We start from the raw sequence: 14,980 nt of genomic DNA, 5'->3' as shown, positions 1-14,980 counted from the left end.
TGGCTAGCAGTTAAACCTGGATTCTCAGTCTAGCCCAATAGCATTGTCTGAATTACAAGCCTAAATATTATCGTTAAATAGAATATTGCAGCAAAGTTATCCCTTCCAGAGCCGCCTATACCTTTTTAGTAAGCATGACATCATTATTTACCCCTTAGCAACCATCGGACACCCCAGCAACCTAAGGCCTAGCCAAAGCCCTGTGAAACTCTACCTTTCCTCAGGTATCTTAGGTAGCAGGGTGGAGAGGCGCCATAGTGTTTGGAATAACTTTAACTTATTAAAATACTGCAATTACAATACAAAACAACCCATACAGGTAGCACATCCCTGGAAACACCCATGTTTCATTATGACAGATTATTAGGAGACTCCAGGATGTCTGTGTGTTAACATATACAGTACCTACACACACTTTAGTCTAGAGTGTAGATAAGAGGTATGTGTGTACCAAAGGAGACTAACAGTTTGCTTGTTGCAGTCTCATCTGGGTCTATTACTATCTGCAATGCATACACACGCACAGACCTGATTTTATTTTCAATTCTAATGGAAATAGATTAGCTATGATGAATTCTGATCAGAGAACTGAATTATAGTACCATACTGTTTCATAACTCCCTTGGTCTCATGTTGTGTTTGGTCAAGTCAATATAAAATGGTGGTTGTGTTCTTATGATACATAATCAATTGAAAGCTACTTTTTTTTCTATTGCTGCCTAATCAGATTCAACATCACGTTTTCATCCTCCAATTTCTTAATGGATGAACATTGGACACACAAGCACAGATGGACACACAAGCACAGACCTTGAGACCTCTTTCTCTCTTTCTCTTTCTCTCTCTCTCTCTCTCTCTCTCTCTCTCTCTCTCTCTCTCTCTCTCTCTCTCTATCTTACACACACACACACGCACACACACACTTACTTTACACCCTAACACTCACCATCTTTTGTTCCACTGAACCACTCCTCTTCCTCTGCTTTCAAGGTTGAGAAAATGCTCTGATAACCCGGCCTTGGTAAACATAGTAATTTGGGCCTGGTCAAGCCCTCTCTCTTTGCCCCTCCCTTGGGACTCTGTATAAGACGAGGTGTCCAGCAGTGATCAGGTTCAGAGCTCACTGATTCTCCTCCATCTGCCTGTTCATCTCCCTGATTGACAGCCATCATGACTTTTGTCGCCCCACCTGGATATCAGCCGGTCTATAATCCAGTGAGTATCATGTCCTCTTGTTTAAAGTTCCTCATACCTGAACACCTTTAACATCCATGCACTGTTTATCCAGGACATATGACAAATAGTTAATATGTTTCCATGAAAAGCGAAATTGTTTATTTATCTGCATCTTGCAGATACAAAACAAATAATTTAAATTGTATAATTCAATATATGTAAGTGGTTATGGTCAGAATGTCTGAATACGCTAATCTACAGTTAGTCTGCCAGGTCACTAAGTCAAATCATAGGTTCAGATTTTAGATTGTTTTGTGTGTAAGTGCTTGCATGGTTTGAGGTTGTTGAATGATTGTTATGTGTGTGCTGTGCAGAGCATCCCTTATGTGGGGCCCATCTATGGAGGTCTGAGGCCAGGGATGTCTGTCTACATCCAGGGAGTTATCCCACATGAGGTCACCAGGTGAGACAACAGCATAGGCAGGGTACCAGATTAGACCGTAACAACAAACATGGATTATAAATTATGAAGTATTTCTAAACTGTGATTGTTATAAACAATAATGTGCTGGACATGGATATTTGTCTTTCTCTAATGTTTGCTGCACATTTTCTTTCAATGGTTTATGAAACCATGACCTTGTATTGCATCAAACCACAATGGGTTGAATTGAGTACACAGAGGCTTGGTCACTGCCTGGAAGGTAACAGTCATATCACTCTGTGACTAATGTTCATTGAAAGAACACTCTTTGCTTCTTAGCCTGTTGACACAGTTTTTATAGGGAGGTGTACCCTGGTGCTATCTCAGAGAAGGTGGGGCTTGGGACTATGACTATAATACTATGACTTTTCAAAAGAAACCACTGGTGCACACAAGTCTAACTTTAACCCTAACACTAACCCTTTATCCGCAGTGGGTCCCTCCTCTGTGTATTTTACATGCTTTTACAGTGATAGTTTTGTTGCAAAAGTCACCCCTGAGTGTCACTGCCTAATGATGTACAAAACAAGATAGATAGATAGATAGATAGATAGATAGATAGATAGATAGATAGATAGATAGATAGATAGATAGATAGATAGATAGGTACTTTATTGATCCCCAAGGGGAAATTAAGGCATTACAGCAGCTCACATCAGAAACAACAATAACAAAATAAAGTGACAATAGAAAATAGAATAAAAATAAAATAAAATAGACATCTGAAACATTATATATATATACAGTAAGAACAGTCCAGTATGATTTAACATCCCCCAGCCTGACTCTTATCACCTCGATCGAGCCAGCTGGAGGAGGAAATGTACAGTCTTATTGTGACAGGCAGAAAAGATCTCCTATAGCACTCTTGGAGCTTCTCTGCTCTGCCACAGTGACATGTAGGGGATGGGAGGGATTGTCCATGATGGCCAGGAGTTTAGTCCTCATCCTCCTATTGGCCACCTCCTCCACAGTGTCCAAGGTGACACCGAGGACAGAACCAGCTTGCCTAATAAGCTTGTTCAGTCTCTTGGTGTCACCTTCCTTGATGCTGCCCCCCCAGCATACCACCGCATACAGCACTGTGCTGACCACCACTGACTGGTAGAACATGTTCAGCAGAGTCCTGCACACGCCAAAAGACCTGAGCCTCCTCAGGAAATAAAGCCGGCTCTGGCCCCTCTTGTACAGGACATCTGTGTTACCAGTCCAGTCCAGTTTATTGTCCTGGTGCACCCCCAGGTACTTATAGCTCTGGACCACCTCCACGTCCTCTCCCTGGATGGAAACAGGAGACAGGGGGACCCTAGTCCTCCTAAAGTCCACCATCATCTCCTTTGTCTTGCTGATGTTCAGTAGCAGGTGGTTCTGCTCACACCACTCAACAAAACTGTTTACCAGTCCTCTGTACTCAGTCTCCTGGCCTCCACAGATACATCCCACAATAGTAGAATCGTCTGAGAACTTCAGCAGAGGGCAAATATATGTGATGTGCCTGAAGTCTGAGGTATAGAGGGTGAAAAGGAAGGGAGCCAGAACTGTCCCCTGGGGGGTGCCAGTGCTGCTCACCACCCAGTCCGACACACATCCCTGCAGCCGTACAAACTGTGGCCTGTTGGTCAGCTAGTTAAAATCCATGAAACAATCAGGGAGTCTACCTACATCCTCAGCAACTTATCCGCAAGTAGTAAGGGCTGTATGGTGTTAAATGCACTGGAGAAGTAAAAAAACATTACCCTCACAGTGCTGCCAGCCTTATCTAAATGAGAGTGAGCTCTGTGTAGCAGGTAGATGATCCACACCAATGTAGCAGGTAGATGATGGCATCATCCACACCAATGTCTGCCTGGTAGGCAAACTGCAGGAGGTCCAAGGATGTCTTCACCAGGGGCCTCATGTGTGCTAGCACCAGTCTTTCCATGGTCTTCATGATGTGAAGGCTACCGGTCTATAGTCATTCAGAACACTGGGGTTCCTTTTCTTTGGTACCGGTACCAGGCAAGATGTTTTCCACATTGATGGGACCTTTTCCAGACTGAGGCTCAGGTGAAAGATGTACTGGAGTACTCCACACAGCTGGTCCTCGCAGACTTCCTCAGGCTCACACCGTCAGGGCCCGCAGCCTGGTGCAGAGTTTCCCCAGCTCTCTCTTTATCTGAGCCATACTCATGAAAACACCAGAGCGAGGGGTGGTGGGGGGGTCGTTGGCTGGGGCAGTGGTGTCGGGGGGAAGAATAATGGAGGGCTCTGAAGAGTTGTGAAGTGAGGAAATGGTGGGGCTGGAGAAGGAGGGAAATGGAGGGGAGGTGTGAATGATTTTTTTTTATAACAGGAGAGAAACTTGTACAGGGGGGTAGTGGGGGTGAAGAGGTCTTTAGGAGGGACCGTTAAGATGTAGTCCGAGATGCAATGTGAAAGACCATCAATGTTCTCCCCATGTGACTCACAGAGAACTTCCCAGTCCGTTGTCTCAAAACAGTTGTCTCTGAACGAATATCTGAACATGTTGTTTACCACCAGTAATATCAGTCATGCTGGCAATGATATTCTTTGATCCAAGAGCTTGTGACCTGAGAAATAGGAGCCTGCAGGCTTGGCATGGTATGAACCAGTGTATCTTGTGTATCTATCCAGTCTTCTTAGTCTGTATGCTCTCTACTGCCCCCTACAGGTTCCACTTTAACCTGCAGTGCGGGGTGTTTGAAGGCGCTGACATTGCCTTCCACATGAACCCCCGGTTTGACGGATGGGATAAGGTGGTCTTCAACACCTACCAGAATGGGGAATGGGAGGGGGAGGTGAAGACCCACCACATGCCCTTTAGCAAGGGGGAGGCCTTCGAGATGGTCTTAGAGGTCAACTCAGAGGGCTACCAGGTCAGAGAACAGGGAAGTGAGTTTGTATGTGTCCTGACCTTTGTAATATCAGACCAGCATTGTGAAGCAGATCTGTTCTACTGCTGTAGGTGCAAGTCAATGGACGAGAGTTCGACCTATTCCAGCATCGTCTTCCTCTAGAGCGAGTATGTGCCCTGCTGATTGCGGGAGATGTCTCCATCCAGACCATCAACGTCATTGGGGTGAGAGGAGACACGCACGCACGCACGCACGCACGCACGCACGTGCACACAGAGTGTAATAGAGGGAGAGAGAGTGAGTGTTTAATTGTATTTGTACCTTTAATAAGCTCTTTGTTACTCAGGGGGGAATGCAGGGAGGAATGGGTGGTGGATATCCAAGTGGTGGTGAAATGGGAGGAGGCATGGCGGTAAGCATGTGTCACTTTATCATAGAAGCAGGTTTGAATTTTTCAATGCCTTGTTTCTCAATGTGTGTGTTATGTTCTCAACTTTGAACAGGGAGGATATCCAGCTGGTGGAATGGGCGGCATGGGGGTATGTTTGCACTGTATGGGACTGTGTGTGTGCATGTTTGTTGATGTTTGTGTATGAGGTTGCCTTTAAATGTTTTTGATATACTGTATGTAAATCATGACTCTTCTTCTCTATGGTCATGCAGGGAGAATACCCAGGTGGTGGTATGGGAGGTGGCATGGGGGTAAGTTTTACACCAAGCACTTTCTCTTGCTATTTTTGAATAGGTAACTTTCATAATTTCCATGCACACAGCCCTGTCCTCCGCATATTCCCTGATCAGCCTCTTTTACAGGGTGGGTACCCAGGGCCAGGTGGTATGGGGGTAAGTACAGTATATACTGTAGTCAGTGGGTGTGAACTGAACTGAACTGAACTGAACTGAACTGAACTGAACTGAACTGAACTGAACTGAACTGAACTGAACTGATTGGTGTGTGTTTGTTGTGTGTTTTCAGCACCTCCCCCATAGTGATATGACAGTACATTACACTTGATCAAATCATAGGACTGTAACACAGATAGTTGTATGTCAGTTTTTAGATAAATGGCACTCACATAATCATACAGCGAGTATTACTGAAAGGTTATCCCTATTTTTCCTGTCATCATCAGGGAGGTGGTGGAATGGTCTGCCTCGGAGGAAATCTACCGGTAAGAATGCTGAATGAATGAGAGAATGAATGAATAGATATTCAAAGCATGAATGAGTGTGGTAGTGTTCAAAGTTCTATACAAATCCATGGCAACCTGTTATCTCACCACACATTTAATCTTATTTCAGGTCATGGGTGGACAACCAATGTACAACCCTGTGAGTAGCATACTGTACAATTTGGGAGAAAAGAGAATCCCCCCCCCCCACCCCTCAGAGTAAACTGATCATTATGCTCTCTGTGCTGTGTTCTGGAAGGCTGTCCCCTACTCCAACATGATCCCAGGGGGGATGTCTCCGAAGAGAACCATCATCATCAGAGGCATGGTGCCCTATGGAGCTAATAGGTCTGTGGGCCCCATGGAGCACCGTGTGCGTGCGTGCGTGCGTGTATTCGTTTATGTATGCTGGGATGTATGATACATTTATCATTGGGTCTGTGTGTTGTAGGTTCTCTGTTAACTTCATTGTTGGCAGCTCGCGGGAAATAGCCTTCCATATGAACCCCAGGGTGATGGAGGGCTTAGTGGTGAGGAACAGCCAGATCGGGGGCAGCTGGGGACAGGAGGAGATGGAGCTCAGCTTCAACCCCTTCCAGGAGGGACAGTACTTTGATGTAAGCCAACAGAGCTGGGATCCAGATGAGATACTTCTGCCAGTGGTTAGTCTGTACTGTATGAGTGTCTCTACACTTTTTTGGTTTTTAGTTAAAAATGTTCTGTCATTCTCTCCCCCAGATGTCCATCCGCTGTGGTAATCAGAGGTTCAAGGTGTTTGTGAATGGTCAGCACATGTGTAATTTCTTCCATCGCTTCCAGCCCTTCGCTCAGATTGACACTCTGGAGGTAGAGGGAGACGTGCAGATATCCTATGTCCACTTCTGAGACTCCAGCACTGGGCACCTACTTACAGCTATTACACACATTCACACACACAGCCATTGAGAGAATGCTCTTTTATTCGTGTGAATATTCCTACATAATTTGAATTTGTCACCAGGCCATTGTTTAGATTGATTGCCATTTATCAAAATAAATGCCATGATCAAAGACTGGGTTTCCTCATTTGATATAATAGCAGACATTAAAACACAGACAGACACATGTATGGTATGCACTGTACACACATTTATTTCATACAAAATAAGTATAAAAATCCTTTTTTTTTCTTTTTTTTATATCACATCAGTGAAATTCACATGACTTCACATGTCATCATCATTAGACAATCATCTCCCAATCAGCATATTACAATAGAATGCATTGAGGGCAGTGCCTCATGAATACTTTTCGCATGATTTGAGTTATTCTCATTCACAATACTTGTCTAGCTGTCTTCCTCTGCATCGAGTTCTAATGTACAGTACCAAAGATAATGCAGGAAATGGAAACATCATGTCTATAATACTTAAATGAATGCTACTGTAAGAGCAGGGCCACCCTACTGTATATTGTTAGAGTCCAGTACCCTTGATGCATACAGTCAAGCAACATAAAAACAAAGTTCAAGAATACATGTTCCTCTCCCAAAATGTGTGTTGAAAATGGTCCAGCTCAAGCCTATGAACAAACCATGAATAATAAGCATCTTCAGAAAGTAAGTGCTTGCACAATGTAAGGTTACAACATGTGAAAGATGTCAAAATTGGTATGGATGATCTTAATTCTCACTCCTATTCCTGTCTGGGATGTCTCAGAATGGACTGAGCTTGTATGATGACAGGATAGAGGAGGAGGAAAGTAATGGTTTGTGTGTGAATTATTTTACTATTTAGGATAGAGAAGGAGCACACAGTCTAAGGGATTTTTAATTCCTCACATTACATCCACTTTAAATGCCTCCAAACACCATATTTTACATTGTATAGGTCCTGCAGCTGTTTTTGTATCAGTCCTCTTTCGTCCCTGCATAGTGTTGCATTGATAAGGCTGATATGACCATAGTCTGTTTCTCATGTACAGGCTTCAGTGGCATGGAAGTCCTGTTGAGGCTGATCAAGAATACATGAAAAGTACTTTAAAAAAAGAAGAAAATAAGCGTAATAGATAAACCAAATAAAAAGGACATTGAGACATTGATATACAAAAACACATGTTAATATTAGTGCAAAGGTCTTACAAATACAAAAAAAAAACTGAAGAAAACATATCAACAAAATGTATAAAAGTAACACTGTGCTTAAGCCACAACATTGTTGGAAAGAAAACTCTTTGTGTGTGACCTTCAGGTAGCTTTGGGTAACCCCATCGTATGTGTGTATCTTCCCAGTCTTGAGTGACCCTATCAAGCATAACCCCTTACTTTTGCAAATCTTGGTTTGGCCAATCACGTGTCAATCAATGTCACTGCTGTCTGTGTCTCTGGTTCCTGGGTCATGATAATAACCTGGGAGACTGGGAGGTCAAGGGCTTGTGAGACCACAGTCTCACCCTGTCACCTACAAAACAACACTCCACCTGATAGGTACACCTTTTCCCTTATTTGTTAAGATGTTTTGCAAAAAAAATAGTTAAGTGAGAGAGGCACTGCTTTTTCGCTTTCTTTCTCTGTAATTTTCTCTGCATGTCTTTCTGCTGTTTTTGTTCTTTGGAGCCACAACTTCAACCCCTATAATTGTGAAAGCTGTTTCTGGTGCATGTGCTCATTCAAACTGGAGGATACATGGGAGATAAACGTTAACTTCACAGAACACAAAAGGCAGAGGCAGGTTAAGCCAGTCACACTGAAGACCTTGAGATGGATCCATCCAGTAGCAAGACCAGAGTCTAGAGGTCAGGGAAGCTACAGTACTGTAGGGCTGAGATGGGTGAAGTTACTCCATGTCAAATATGACTGTCTCCACTCCTCAGTCTCCCATTCCATTCCATTATGTCTCAGTCCATTCACATGACTCACCAGACAGGGCAAATGCACCTGTAAGTATTTCTCTTCTGTTTCAATTCTTGCTTGACAGTCTTTATATTAATATCCTGAGTTGACACACATGTATACATACTACTGTATATGGAAGGGTCTGAGCTGGTACTTTGTTGATCAGATACATCTTAGCTTCATTATGACAGGAGTCAGTCTGTACAGTACATGACCACTGATAGCTATGTGATTGCCATTTATCTGATTGTGCTGCAGTTTGTGTGGGCATATGTGCTTTCTCTCATATGATCAAAAGGGTGTCCTTCTCACAGTAAACATCCATTAGGACCAAAAAAACACTTAGATATGTGCTCTAACTTGGAATGTCTAAGGGAGTGTGTGTGGTTCAGGGGAGGCTGGTGGAAGTAGAAATCAGAGGACGGGCTCATTGTAATGCATGGAATGGAATGTGTGTTTGATACCATTCCTGATTCCATTCCATGCATTACAATGAGCCCGTCCTCCGATTTCTACCTCTACCAGCCTCCCTTGGTGTGGTTGTGGTTGTGTTTGTGCAAAATGTGTGTAAGAACTTGCGTGTGTTGGTTGGTGTCAACACCAAGAAGAGAGCTTGTGGAGTTCTCTGATTTGGGGGTGAATGGTATTGATCAGTCTGTATCAGTCTATCACAAGTGAGGGAGTAGAGAGTCATCACTGCCAGGGTACCTTCCTAGTCTCAGTGGCCTCCCTCTCCTCATGTACCTCTACTCTGGGGGTTGGAGCAGGCATTGGGGTGAGAGTGGAGTGGGAGGAGGGCTGCAAGGGCAGGGTTGCAGTGGATGAGGAGACTGGGAGGTTCAGGCTCTCCAAGGAGTCAGTGAGCAGCCGGTTGGTCTCGTGCTGAGGACAGAGGACGTAGCGGCTCGGGTGGTGGTGCACCTCCACCGTGGCCACAGAGTCCAGGCTCTTCAGACAGAGTGGAAAGAGCCCTCCTGCAGGTTCCCGGCCCCCTACCGCCCCCAGCTCTGAGGAGGACTCCTCCATGTTGACGTAGAGGATCTCGTCTGCGTCCTGAGGGTCAGGCAGCTCCTCCAAGGCCTTCTCCAGCTCACAGCGCAGAGACTTGAATCCCGAGCGGTCCTTAGGGCTCAGCAGCCAACAAGAGAACATCAGGGTATAGCTGTTGGAAAGGAGGCAGATGGCTCACTTACTTCAGCTGAAAAATACAAGTAAGTCAAGGTCATATGACATATTTCAAAATAAATGCAATGACAGGAGAAGGGGGGAAGTAGAAACTATTTTGGCCAGGTCTCAATTGTAATTGTGAGATTTTACATCTCAATGGGACTAACCTGGTCAAATATAGGATAGAACCACTGCATTCCTTTATTGTTAACCATCTATTGTTCTAACCATAATAAGTTATGCATGCAATATTACTGCTGTACAGACACTTACATGCTGTCCAGACAGTCAGGAGGCTGTTTGAGGCGGTTGCCTTGTCTCAGGTAGTCATAGATCTCACTGTTCTCCACCCCAGGGTACGGTGTCTGCCCACGCGTGGCTATCTCCCACATGGTCACTCCAAATGACCACTGAGAGCAAGAAAGTGAGGGGGAGAGAAGGAGAGAAGGAGAAAAGCAGAAAATGAGAGAGGGGAGAGATAAGGCTTTCAGTTTCTCTCAATCTCTCACACCTAGCCACACATTACTCAAACACAAGTCTACACTGAGCAAACACAGGCTAATCCTGGGACCAAATCAAAGCCATTACCTGCCCACTAAAAATACATGGAATAATACTGCAATGTTTGCCTAGACCTACTTCCTTCTGTATACATTATACACCAAAGAATGTGGACTATTTACAGTAAGTGGAAAAATAACTGGTTCTGTGCAAATAGACATTCTCTCTCTCTCTCTTCCGGTCTTTTTCTCCCTCTCTCTCACTCACACACACAAACACACACACACACACACACACACACACACACACACACAGGCACACACAGGCACACACACACGCACCTTGTGAACTTACCACATCACTCTTAGTAGTGTAGACTCTGTCCGCAAGGCTCTCAATAGCGATCCATTTGACAGGCATCTTGGAGATGCGTCCCTGGCGGTAGTAATCTCCATTGTAGATCTTCTTAGACAGGCCAAAGTCTGCTACACATACATTCATGTTCTCATTGAGCCTGAAACAGAGAACGATGGACCAAGCGGTTAAGGCTTCATGTTATTTTAGTGTAAGACAAAATGCAGGGGAGACATAAGAGGGAACTGAGAAACTGAGCGACAAATAGACATTGTCCTTACATGCAGTTTCGAGCAGCTAGATCTCTGTGGATGAAGTTCTTGCTGCTCAGATACTCCATTCCCCGTGCAATGTCAGTCATGAACTTAACCAGCATCTGGATAGGAAGGTACTGGAGGATAACAGAGAGAGACCAGGTTTATTTCAACACACTAACAGTACTTCAATACAGAAGAGGGCGCCATAGCCTAGCTCTAAGGCAGTCAGCGAACCCTGCCAGGACTGGACTCCTCATCTCTGCAGTACAGTATGTAACAGAGAAAAGGACCTGTGTGTTCCCTACTACTGCAGAGCACATAATACAATCTGTTCCAGTGGGGTTGGGATTCTACACTATGGTATTTGTTTAGCTTTTGCCTAAATCATGAACATGTCTACATTTTCCAGGAAACTTGTGATTAGGCCAGTGTTTCTCAACTTAGGTCTTAGGAGATTTGTTGCGTATAGTAGTTCTCACTTCCAAACAACATTTTCATCAATTAAGAGTAACAGAACTGCTGGTAATAAAGTGATTAATTCAGAGATACATCTCCTCCCCTGCCTTTAACTCAAATTATGGGTGGATTCTAAATGTCCTAATAATGAGTGATCTAGGTCAATGTTCACCTTTAATTTTGTGTGCGTGTGTGTGTGTGTGTGTGTGTGTGTGTGTGTGTGTGTGTGTGTGTGTATGTGTGTGTGTGTGTGTGTGTGTGTGTGTGTGTGTGTGTGTATGTATGTGTAGCCAGACTAACCACAGGGCAGTCTCCCAGCCGTGAATAAAGTAGGTAACTGTGAAGGTCTCCATGTTTCATGTAGGGCAGGATAACCACTGGGGAGGGGTAGCCTTCGCTCTCCACCGTCTGCAGACACACCCCTGGGGACATGGAGAGAGTGGGACAGTGACACTCTGGCCTGAGCTGGACTAACAACATGTGGTTTGAAGTAGTGGACTCATTGTGGGAGGGGGAATAGGAAATGGAAAACGTGTCACAAATGCATAATGATATACCACTGCTACTATTGTAACAGTGTATAGTAGCAGTAATTGCAGTGTTAGATTTGTTCAAGTTCAAGTCATAATTCATCCTCTCTCACCTAGCAGCCTCATTACGTTGTGGTGGTCAAACTCTTTCATGCAGGCAGCTTCTCTGAGGAAGTCCTCCATCTCAGTGCGTGTGCAGATGGCAACTGGAGAAGAGAGGAGAGAAGATAAGAGGATAGGTTGAGACGGCCATGTTTGACTAGAACGTGTGGCGGCTCCCTTTGTTGTTATTGTTTACTCACTCTTCATTGTCTTCACAGCCACTTTGAGAACAGACTCCTCCTGAGTTAAAAGTCCCTCCATCACAGAGCCAAACTCTCCTGCAGAGAGTTACATACATTACATTAATGTTATGTAATTAAGTTAGGGGGATTGGTGATTGGTGAATAGCAGGTGTTGAGGCATAAGATGTATGTTTTGTTTCCATTCTCTCACATTCTACATACAGTGCCTTCAGTAAGTAACATTTTCCACATTTAGTTGTGTTACAACCTAAATTTAAAATAGATTTAATAAAAATAAATTGTCACTGATCTACACAAAACACACTAGAAAATCAAAATGAAAATTTTGTTTTAGAAATGGTTCCAAATTAATTAAAAATGAAAGGCTGAAATGTCTTGAATCAATAAGTATTCACCCCCTTTGCAATGACACTTAAAAATTGCTCAAATGCAAAAATGTTGTCAGCAAGTCACTCAATAAGTTGAATTGTATATAGTGTCCTGCTTAAGTAATGGGACAATGAAGCATATTCTCTTCTTTTGGCTCTATACTCAGCTCAGATTCTCAGCTTTTATTTGATGGTATTTGTGTACATATTGGTTTCACCATTTTTAAATGCCAACACTTTTTATACATAGTCCCCCTGTTTTTAGCTTGTCATCTACTTGTACTTTCTTACTGAGACACCCATTGGTAGCACTAGGAGTGTAGAACACCCTAGCAGGTTTACAGGGCAGCACAGAGGGCTGCAACCACTCACCCTCTCCCAGCGTCTTTCCCAGGGTCAGTTTATGCCTGTCCACCATCACATCCTGCAGTTTCTGTTTGAGCTCGTCACTGATGCCCAGGGTGTTCACTAAGGAGAGCAGGAAAACAATACACTTTATTGAAGGAAGTCTAGTTTAAAGGCCTACGGCCAGAGGATGACAACAGCTGCCATTCCACACAGCACAGCACAACATGCCCAGTGGGTTCTGTCTAATAGGGATCATTCTGCAATCGCTGGCACTGTTCAGTAACAGGATACATCATTCCTAGCAAGAGCGGTTTGGAGAGAGTGCAGAGAAAATGAGGTCACAGGGCTTGAGTTGTTTCAAACAGCCCTGTGTCCCCTTCTCCAGTTGAGCCCCAATAAGTGTCCCAACTGGCTGTCAGTGTATGTTTAGTGATAGTGAATAGACTGTGCGTCACACGACAGTGCTGTTTCACATCTGGGCGAAGATGTCATAAGGGAGAGACATCTGTGGAGTTTCTCCTCCAGCTGTTGCTGGACTATCAATCTGCCACGCGTTGGACAACAATGCGCTCAGGCCGCAGGCATGTTCCAACACATGTTGGTGTGACTGACTCTTAGCACGGGCGCTAGCTGGAGCTCTAGGGCTGTAGTGTTCTTAAGAGGTAGCCAGGCTAACTGATCAACAACAGTACAGAAACTCTACTCCAACTCTGTAAAACCACCACCCACACCCCTCTCTCTCCTACGTGCTTCCTCATTCTCTAGCTATCTAAGCATAGTTATGCCATCTAAACCCAACTGAGATGTGTGTACAGAATTAATACTCTCAGCTGCATAATCATGATTGCTGTGTTCTCGGCACCTGGGTTTAAGCACACTTAAGTTTGATCTTGAACTCTGTTACAATGTACTCCATAAGACACCTCACTTTCCACTAACAGTCATGCAAATTGCGTTCTTGCTGAAACTATGTACAGTAAGGAGTAGGTTTAAGGAGAGAGAGATATATTTTATTTAGTAATATAAACCATTTTGTTATCATGATAATTTAAAACGTCCAATGGCGTCAGCACCATTTGGTGGGATTTTAATAGCGACATTTTCTATGTGAAATTTTGTTGTAATTACGTGAAATAGGCCTACAAGACTACATCCAATGTATTTTAATTTCACAAATTGCATAGCCTACTTTACACACTTTGGCGTGTCGCCCCTTTACTTTCTTGTTTTGTAATTGAAATAGGAAGTGTAATTATTGATCTCGAGAACATATTAATAATAGAAAATACTCTCACACTCACAATGTCAGATTGGCCCTGTTGTCAGCAAGTTGAGACGTGTGTCTGAATATGAGAGTTGTATCCAAAGGTGAATACATCCGGGACAACGTCAGGACTGGAGCGTCTTTTGACAGTGTAAAATATGACTCTTTATGGTGTTTGTGTGTAAAGGTGTACAGACATGTGTTACAAAGACATCCATGCCCAGAGACTGCTGAACAGAAATACAGAAACACACTGTTTGTTTCCTGAAATGCCATCATCTGCTTATTCTATTTACCACTTTAAGGCAAGGATTTATTCCGTCTCTGGTGTTAGATAATGTATGTATGCACTCCATGCCACATGCAGGCAGAAAGACTATCTACTTTGTATATCTATGCCTGTCCTGGGGTAAGGTATAGGTATGGCCATGTAGGGAGATGTTCATCTTTCACTCCTCTAGTTACAGGTATGGGCAGACATAGAAATGCTCATCTTTCAGTGCTGTAGGTACAGGTACAGGTGTAGGCTGAAAAAGGGACTCACATGTGGCCTCGGTGGTCCTGCGGCTGTATGTGCGGCGTGCACGGTACCTGACCACCAGCTCTCCACTCTCCATCATAGGCTCAAACACCTCCCTGTACCACACACACACACACACACACACACACACACACACACACACACACACACACACACACACACACACACACACAGAAGCATACAAACAGGTATCAGTTCTCCTGCAGATGCATAAACACAGCTGAAAGAGTGCATAAATTCCTCCTAATCTAAAGGAATGCACATTCACAGTCCTACTTATGAAAAAATGCTCTAGAATGCATGAAGAACTGAGACAAATTAGCCAATGGA

At 43.9% G+C, this 14,980-nt stretch overlaps 2 protein-coding genes across 3 annotated transcripts in view; one reads left to right on the top strand and one right to left on the bottom strand.

Annotated features, from left to right (window-relative positions):
* Nucleotides 1-1,170: 1,170 nt before the first annotated feature.
* Nucleotides 1,171-6,690, top strand: LOC310822327 (galectin-4-like; the record flags this gene model as incomplete). The annotated part of the gene is made up of 12 exons (XM_083694672.1): nucleotides 1,171-1,215; nucleotides 1,551-1,639; nucleotides 4,332-4,536; nucleotides 4,626-4,739; nucleotides 4,862-4,927; nucleotides 5,019-5,054; nucleotides 5,179-5,217; nucleotides 5,577-5,687; nucleotides 5,818-5,847; nucleotides 5,947-6,035; nucleotides 6,139-6,304; nucleotides 6,426-6,690. 12 exons carry the CDS (start codon nucleotides 1,171-1,173, stop codon nucleotides 6,570-6,572), a joined length of 1,137 nt encoding a protein of 378 aa, XP_083550798.1. The 3' UTR covers nucleotides 6,573-6,690.
* Nucleotides 6,691-6,795: 105 nt separating this feature from the next.
* The window catches only part of axl (AXL receptor tyrosine kinase), a 27,831-nt gene continuing 19,646 nt past the window's right edge, over nucleotides 6,796-14,980 (bottom strand). Inside the window, exons 12-20 of one of the 2 annotated variants that reach the window (XM_083696015.1) lie at nucleotides 14,654-14,745; nucleotides 12,870-12,965; nucleotides 12,127-12,204; nucleotides 11,938-12,030; nucleotides 11,595-11,716; nucleotides 10,863-10,972; nucleotides 10,582-10,741; nucleotides 10,000-10,136; nucleotides 6,796-9,721 (exon numbers count right to left, since the gene is read on the bottom strand). In XM_083696015.1, coding sequence (XP_083552141.1) covers nucleotides 9,253-9,721; nucleotides 10,000-10,136; nucleotides 10,582-10,741; nucleotides 10,863-10,972; nucleotides 11,595-11,716; nucleotides 11,938-12,030; nucleotides 12,127-12,204; nucleotides 12,870-12,965; nucleotides 14,654-14,745 — 1,357 coding nt within the window. In that variant the 3' untranslated portion in view covers nucleotides 6,796-9,252. Of the gene's footprint in view, nucleotides 9,758-9,999; nucleotides 10,137-10,581; nucleotides 10,742-10,862; nucleotides 10,973-11,594; nucleotides 11,717-11,937; nucleotides 12,031-12,126; nucleotides 12,205-12,869; nucleotides 12,966-14,653; nucleotides 14,746-14,980 lie in introns of both variants that reach the window. The other variant, XM_083696016.1, reaches the window with a different exon arrangement.

The sequence above is a fragment of the Argentina silus genome (genome assembly GCF_951799395.1).
Source record: "Argentina silus genome assembly, chromosome: X".
Taxonomy (NCBI): domain Eukaryota; kingdom Metazoa; phylum Chordata; class Actinopteri; order Argentiniformes; family Argentinidae; genus Argentina; species Argentina silus.
The sequence above is the reverse complement of the archived record's forward strand: the minus strand, read 5'-3'. Positions and strand labels throughout refer to the sequence as shown.